The sequence below is a fragment of the Hippopotamus amphibius genome, chromosome 1, assembly GCF_030028045.1.
Source record: "Hippopotamus amphibius kiboko isolate mHipAmp2 chromosome 1, mHipAmp2.hap2, whole genome shotgun sequence".
Taxonomy (NCBI): Eukaryota; Metazoa; Chordata; class Mammalia; order Artiodactyla; family Hippopotamidae; genus Hippopotamus; species Hippopotamus amphibius.
The window spans coordinates 157796456-157804502 of NC_080186.1; the positions used below are offsets into that span (position 1 = coordinate 157796456).

Below are 8047 nucleotides of genomic sequence, written 5' to 3' on the forward strand. Positions count from 1 at the left end.
AGTGTATATAAAGCAATTCAGAAACTTTTGTGGAAATAACCCTTTAAATTTAAGGAAACCAAGTAAAGAGAAAAAAGGTTAAAATGCACCTACAAGCAGTAATCTGTTGAAAAGGCAAGGAACTGGTGTCTCCATAATTCACAGAACTCAGAGTTTATGTTTTTGGATCTTGTGAATTAAACTCCCTATTTGTGGTCATGTTATCACAGTTCTATTAGAGGCAAATGCCTTTGAATCTGAATGGTTTCCGGCATTTGTCTGAAGTAACTCACTCATGAGTAGGATTAAGGAAATGTACATAATTTTCTCCGACCAATAGCAACCTTCCCACTCTCTAGGGCATTGGAAGAGGGCTTCAAATAAGAGGTTCATTTATTTCCATGCACCTGTGATTTTGTTCCTAAGTAGTGTGAATGGCTATTGAGTTCAATATCAGGACTTCTTTCCAAATTATTTAGCTCTCATTTCACCTAGAGGTGAATCAAGGAGGCATCTTCTAATGTTTATGATATGCCTTGCATATAACACTTGGAGAGGAAACAGGTAATTATTTACCTAGCTGGGTAAGAAAGGAGGAAAAGTATCTTCTCGGGGTTTTTTTAGTTAAAATAATTAAAATATTTTGTGAGGCAATCTTGGGACAGACATTTCTATGTTCACTCACATTTTCTCGGATGCTGATAACTGAATCATAATCCACAGTATCTCACATATTGTCTTTTGGTGTGTAAGCAATGTAGAAACACACATCTCTTGCCCGCCTGTTGAACACAGACACTTGTTGACTTTAATTGTTCCTAGCTCTACAATAACAAAACAGTCAAAACTGCCTGATGTTGGGACTTCCCTGGTGGCACAGTGGTTAAGAATCTGCCTTTCAATGCAGGGAAGATCCCACATGCTGTGGAGCAGCTGAGCCCATGCACCACAACTGCTGAGCCTGCACTCTACAGCCCCGCGAGCCACACCTACTGAGCCTGAGTGCTGCAACTATTGAAGCCTGAGTATACAGCCCATGCTCCACAACAAGAGAAGCCACTGCAATGAGAAGCCCACTTGCTGCAACTAGAGGAAAAAAAGCCTACGTGCAGCAATGAAGACCCAACGCAACCAAAAATAAAATATATAAATAAATAAATAAATAAATAAAAACTACCTGATGTTGACCATCCATTCTAGGTCCACATGAAGATTGAATAGGCAAGAATCTAACCTGTTAACAACTGACAGATGTCCTAATTTCCCCTTGGAAAATCTGGAAGAAAATTAGGCAAACAGAGGAAGAAGGGTCTCTCCCCATGACTGACAACAACCATATGCAATGTATTAATTTCTTGTTGTTCATTTTTGCTGTGATCTGGTTCCAGGCAAAGTGACCCTGCATTATCCCTTGGTTATTAGAAGAGCCTAATTGCTTGGAGTTAATTCCTTGGACCTAAGAAGTTTGTCATTACATATCTATATATCTATATCTTTATCTACAGATATTTTTACAACATAGGAGAAAGTTGAGTTCCCCTGCAAAGAGCATCTTTTCTGTTAGTTGGTTGGTTAGCTGGTTTTTTTGAGGATAGGGGAGGTGCTCCCTGAGACACACACTGCCCCATCAGATCTGGCAGGCAGGCAGTGGCTTCTGGGCTCCATGCCCTCTGCAATGTGTGTGGTGGCTTGGTGCTCACCATTGGTTGACTGGCGGGGCTTGGAGCATCTTTGCATACAGGCAACTCCCTGCTTTAGAGCACCTCCCGTAGTTTTGGTCCATTAACCTGAGCACAACAGCTGGATGAATTAATGCTTATAGAGGCACAGTTGGCAGCTTCTAATTAAATAATTATGGCTAAGCAGCTGCATGGAAGCTGTCATGCACCTTAGAAAGCCAGCTGTCAGTTTTCTTGATCCTAAGACAGAGGAAGAGTTAACACTTAGCTCTGGTTGTTAGGTACAAAGGGCAAGTATATCATATGCAGTCTGTGTGCTGTGCAATACGAAGTTGTTGTATGTTTGTGCTAGCCTGTCCATGGAGTGATGGAGAGCAAAGTGCTTCTTGGCATCCTCTCAGCAATTCAACAAAGAAGGAAGCGATTATCTGATCAGAGAACAGAGTCTGTCGGGAGCAATCTAAAGAGGACATGGTGTTATATGGATGAGTCTTTGATGAACACAGAAATGTCACTGAGCTAGTAGACAAATACACTCAGGTTCTGGGTATCATTTAGATGAGCAAGTGATTAGAGTCAAGTGTGGTCTTTTTGAGGGGATATGGCTGATAGGTTTTCTTTTATTTAACTGAAGCTTCTTAAGAGGCTGTTTGCAAATATTAGAAATTGGAGAACAAGGTAAATATCACAAACCCAGATTTAAACTATAAGATGCATTTTTTCCCCCCAAAACTTAGAAGGTACTCATTTTACAGAATCACAGATGTCAGACTCCTTTATAGAAAGCTAAAAAGCTAAAGCCTTATCTCTACTAGCGGGAAATTCACCAGAAGGAAGAAAGCAGAATCTGGCAACTCAGCTCCAACATAGAGGAAGGTATAGATTGTAGATAAAGGCCACAGATAGGGATACTGGACCAAATAATTCTTGTTACAACACATCAGAATGCTAGTGAACCGCTAGCCGATTTCGTTTTTCTACATGAGCCGCTCTTTCTATACAATCCATGTGTCTTCACTTCTAAAAACCCAAATGTGTGATAACCCAGCAGAGAACAGCTCGGCTTCCCACAGGCCTTGTCCCTGTCACCAAGGTTCCCAGCACCTTCTCCAAATGAATAAACACAACTGTAGCCAAAAAATTCAGTCGTATCTTTATGTGTAAAGACATTTAGATATTTTAATCCTCAAAATTTATGGATTTGCCTTAAAATAAGACTAGAGAAAAACTGGAAACATATTTCTTATGAAATTCACTTCACCCAGCTCCCAGACCTGTTGAAAATCAGCAGTTCATCAAGCACTAAACTTTACAGACTGATTGGTTGTTCTCCTTTCACAGATCAATGGCTTATAGTTTATAGAATAATGCCATTTCTTAAAATAAGGCATTCTGTATAGTCATTTAAACAAATGGACCGACCTCTAAGAAACTCTTACTTTAAAGGCTTCAGTACAATCGTTTCCTTTCTTTTTTCCCTTCTGGTTTCCTTTTATGTCAGTGATTCTATCACCTCAGCTGTCTGAAGATGACTGCATGTGACTGACAATTCTCAAGGATCCATTCCTTTTAGATGACCCCTAAATGAAGCTCAGCTTCATTAAGTCTGCAGTGCAACTCAAATCTCAGCACAAATTGCTAAGGAATCAAATCACAAATTTGTAAAGCCTAGAAAGGCAAATTTCAGACTTGGGGTCTGGGGGAAAGGGGGTCTTTCGTCAGCCTATACTGCCATCTAGCCCAGATCACGTCATTCAGTGCAATATCCACTTGTGTTTTCAACATTCCTGATGACAGCCAGTCTTCAGCAGCCAGCTTAACAGACCCCAAAGTTCAGATAAAAGAATAGACAGCAGCACTTCAGCCACTCTGAGTCTACCGACCTCCCGTGGACCAACAGTTAAGTTCTAATGTTCTTATGTTCACAATTCAATATCTGCCAGACAGACATACAGGCCTGTTTTCATTCCACATATTACGCATACCAATATCATTTGCATCTTGTGATTTTTGAGGCCTTTAAATATTCTGTGATCTGATTGGAAAAACAAAAGTTGCCTTAGGTAAGGCATGAAAGCTGACTATAACCTCTAATCCTCTAGCTATACCTCAAGGGTTTAAAAAAAAAATCCCCAAATAGTATTCCTTAGACACAGAGTGAACATGCAGACCATATACATCTGTGAAGCAAATCCATACACATGGAAAACAAGAACCCTTTGTACTTACGGTAGAAGACGTACTCAGTGTAACTGGACCAGATCTTGTCATCTGTATATTGGTTGACGAAAGATGCTGTCACTGAGGAGTTACAGGCCACCATGTGGAATCCACATTCTGACAACATATCAAAAGCCCTTTCCAGATGCCTGAATTTGAGATAAAATCTGGAGGTGTATCTTTCTGGGGCTCGGTCAGGGTCTCTGCTCTCATTCAAAGTTTCTCCAAAGACCTCCTTTGCCAAGGAAATCCTTCCACAAACCAAAATCCGGGGAACTCTCCGAAACTTAGCATCTGCCTGCCCCTCTCTGCCCATGGTGCAGGACCCCCTGTAACCCACAGTGATAAAACCCCACTTGCGGTCAGCAGGGAGTAGTGAGGAAGGGGGGCAGATTCTCGTGTCACTTCCTTGGGAGGCATCTTCAAAGTCACTGTGGCAGAATTCATCTGGGCTTTGCTTGATTTCATCGGGGGTGAGGAGTTTGACCAAGTCTGGGAGCTGGAAGTACTCAGCCTCCCTTTTCAGTCTTCCCCTTTCTGGAAAGTGATCAGGCAGGACCACCTGCCTGTCCCTGAGATAGTCCAGAATATAACGGAACAAGAATCCATCTCTGTCAATGAAAAACCTTCCCTTGGAGTCCTTGGCTAGATCGTTAGCTGTGTCTCTCTTTGGGGAAAACATTTTCCACAGGAGGGAATGAGGGATGCTTATTAATGTGGAATGGCGAGTGAAATAAACTTGACCCCCAACATTCAGCTCCATGACCTCAGGGAAGGAATTGGGAACGGCAGCCCCTTGTTCTCGAGAATAATAACGACTACAGTTTCCACTCAGAGCCATTGTCCCTTTCTTCTTCTCCTCCTATTTTGATGTGAAGGTGCAGTCCAGTGGAGTCACAGCCTGATCCTTTGCACCAACTTGTAAGAGAGGGAGAGGACGCTAACTTGTTAAAAAATAACCTTCTCTTACCCCAGTTTTTTTCCCCAAGAAAGCAAAATTTCAAAGAGTCCACAGGTGAACTGAGGCTGCAAAAGTAGTTTAAACCCTGGCAGGTGGTGAGCTATTACTTCATGGAATACAATCAGCTCATCTGCATCCAATCTTTCCCCAAGCTCAGTAGGCAAGGCAGGCCAGGTCCCCAGTTACTGAGAGGTCTGTCTGAAGGAAAAGAGAGAAAATTATTTCCTCAAACCCAGCATGAGTCAGAAAAAAAGAGACCGCTGGAGAGAGAAGAGGGAGGGAGTTGGAGGGAGGGAGGGAAGTAGGGATGGGGGGAGAGATTATTTTACATAAGCAGCCCTGGAACTACTGATTTCAGCCATTCTTCAACTAATCATAGCTTCTCTCAAGCTATTTTGCATCTACATATTTATCCATACTCCTCTGTCTCCAGCATTTGGTACTAAAAACATTTCTATTTGATTTTTGTATTAAAAGGAAATATGCAATTTTCAACTTCTGAAAGGAATAATTCCCTCCCCGGGCTGGACAGCAAAAGCAATAAGCTTCAGAACTTACCTTAGTGAGTGCTGGAAACAGATCTTCTGAAGAAATACCCATTTGCAAAGCAGTCCGAATCCACAGCCACACACAGTCTGGAGCTTGTTAAATCCCAAAGAGGTAAAGGACAGAGGTATCAATGAAAAGTGCCAGAGAGATGTGCTCTTAGAAAATAAGTATTATATGTGTGTGTATATATATATATAAATATTTATATAAATGTATATTTGTGTATATGTATGTTTATATCACTCCCAATCTCAAGTTAAAACAAGTCACTAAAAAGTTAAACCGTGACGAGGGGGTGGCTGGATTGAAGAATCAAAGCAGAGAAAAATATTCATCCAAAGCTTCTCCAGGAAAAAAAAAAAAACCAGACCTTTGGAAAGAATCCTTAAAACAGAAGAGAGTTGCAAGAGGTACCGGGACTTAGAAGCTTTTCAGAAAGCCCAGAAGAGGAAAGAGAGATGTGCCCTGCTGGGGTCCCAGGTAGCCACCCCACCTGCCGGCAAGGGCAAGCGGGCTCCCATGTTCCCAGCCAGGTGGGAGCCGGCGGCCGCCGCAGCGCAGAGATGCCGGCGGGGGGCTCGGGCTTCTCCGGCGGCGGAGCTGGGTGGTTCCACAGTCCCCAGTGCGGTTCGGATGCTGTTGTTTCAGCAGTGCAGGCAAGAAACCATCCAGGGAAATGACTATTACATCATCTTAAAGGAGTAGGGCTTGGAGAAAGCGGAGGCACTCCGAGTCACGTCCGCCTCGGTGACAGGTCGCCAGGTCTGCACGGGGACGCCACGCTCCAGCCCGTGGGCACGCGACTCCAGGGCGCTCGGGGCTGGGGGCGGGGACGCAGCGCTGCGCAGCCGCTTCCCTCCCCGTCCTGTTCCGGGAGTCTGGAGTTTCCAAGGGCCTTTGCTTTGCCCTTTCCTCCTGTCCTTAGACCTCCACCGCCACCACCGTTCCCCAGGAGCAACCTCCAACCCAGCGGTGAGACGAACACAGCGATTTTTCATTAAAAAATCAACAAACCCTTCGCACGTGCACTGAATTTCTGCCGAAGAGCAAATTGCCCCTCTAAGGCTTGTTTTAAGAAAAAAATAGAAAGAAAAAGAAAAGCACACCCAATGACCCCAGTGTTCAAGCTACAAAGTGTTGGGGTTTTTTGTTTTTTTTTTTCCGAAGAAGATTAAACCATGTTCTCTCAGATGGCCTCACCTGTTTTTTCCCTTCTCCATCCCTCTGCCACCCCAAGTCCAGCAAATAAATAAATAATAAATACATACATGCATACGTACGGTCTCTCTGGAATTACTGATGCTCCTTCAAAAGAATCCACAAAGCACTGGTACCCTCAGAAAACGCAGGGTTTATATCAGTAAGTCATTTTCTTAGCTTCCATGTAAGAAATTGTTACCTGCAACCTTTTTCTGGGGCTGTTTCCTTATGGAACGTCTCTTTGGATGTGCCCCCGCCCCTTCCCATATCATCCCAAGAGGACTCTGGTGGAAGACACGCCTGCAAAGAGACATTTTACTCCTGTCCCAGAGGGTTCCCTTAAGTGCATCATTAGAGTTTCAGGAAGGCATTTCCAGGGCAACCTAATCCACTAACAAAGTGCTTCCAGTTGATCCTGCCAGTCAATAATGGCCCAGCCAACAGCTTACAGTAAGTCAGCCATTTCCCCTTTCAAACACCAATGCCTCAGGACTCACATTCCTAATGAGAACATAGTACTTCATCTATAAATAATATATGTGAGGCACACTCCATTCCAAACGATTGCTATTTTTAAAAAACGAAAACCAAAAATGGAGAGGAAAGTATGAATTAGATACATTTTATGGGATACATGTGTTTATTGCCAACTCGCCCCAAGAATTAGTTGGAAGATAGCAGTAGCATAATATAATTTCTAATTTAACACTCTTCGCTTTCCCTAAGAATCAGGCTGCTGAACACATTCAGAGTATTAGCTAACACTCCAACACCTGATTATGTTTGACTTTGTTTCTTTAACTGATGTATTAACCTGTTCTGGTCTCAGTCATTGGGATTTTAATGCTGGACCAAACAAGGATATTTGTTATTTGATGCACTCATATCGCCATCTAGTGTCCTTAAACTATCAGTGAAGATCTGTACCTGGCAACTTACCTGAGCCAAAAGTTAGACTTTTTTTCCTTTATTTTAAAGTTTTTTATACTGGTTTGAGTATTACCAGAAATGTTTTGTTCACCAAGATGACAAAGTAAACATTTAGTTGTCATATGGTTAAGGGGAAAAATAAGCCTGAATCTATACCTATTCAGTACTGATTTTGATTATAGTTAAGAGTGAATTATTTTATATCTAACAGAGTAGGCCAGTACACCATGACAATAGCTTTGGAGATTGGATATTAAAATACTTGGGGGACAGTTTGGCAGGAAGTGAAGAATGAGAAGAAGAAAAATCATAGTCTTTTAAAGCTAAAAGGAACTTCTGAAATGAAATCACCATCTCATCTTAAAGATATAGAAACTGAGTACCAGAGAGGGAAAGCACTTCCAAGGGGTCACACAGCTGTGGAGTAGCTGGGTAGGCATTAGACCACTGCCTATTCAGTATGATCTATGTCCTGTTTTTAACTTTATGGATTCTAGAATAGGGATGGAGAGGTGACAAAGAAAACAAG

General features: G+C 42.5%; 1 protein-coding gene across 1 annotated transcript in view; it reads right to left on the bottom strand.

The window, feature by feature from the left end:
- KCTD16 (potassium channel tetramerization domain containing 16) overlaps window positions 1–4719 on the bottom strand; it is a 247554-nt gene extending 242835 nt beyond the window's left edge. Inside the window, exon 1 of the mRNA XM_057699014.1 lies at window positions 3888–4719. Within this exon, the coding sequence (XP_057554997.1) occupies window positions 3888–4719 (832 nt within the window). The remainder of the gene's footprint in view (window positions 1–3887) is intronic.
- Between the last annotated feature and the right edge of the window lie 3328 nt (window positions 4720–8047).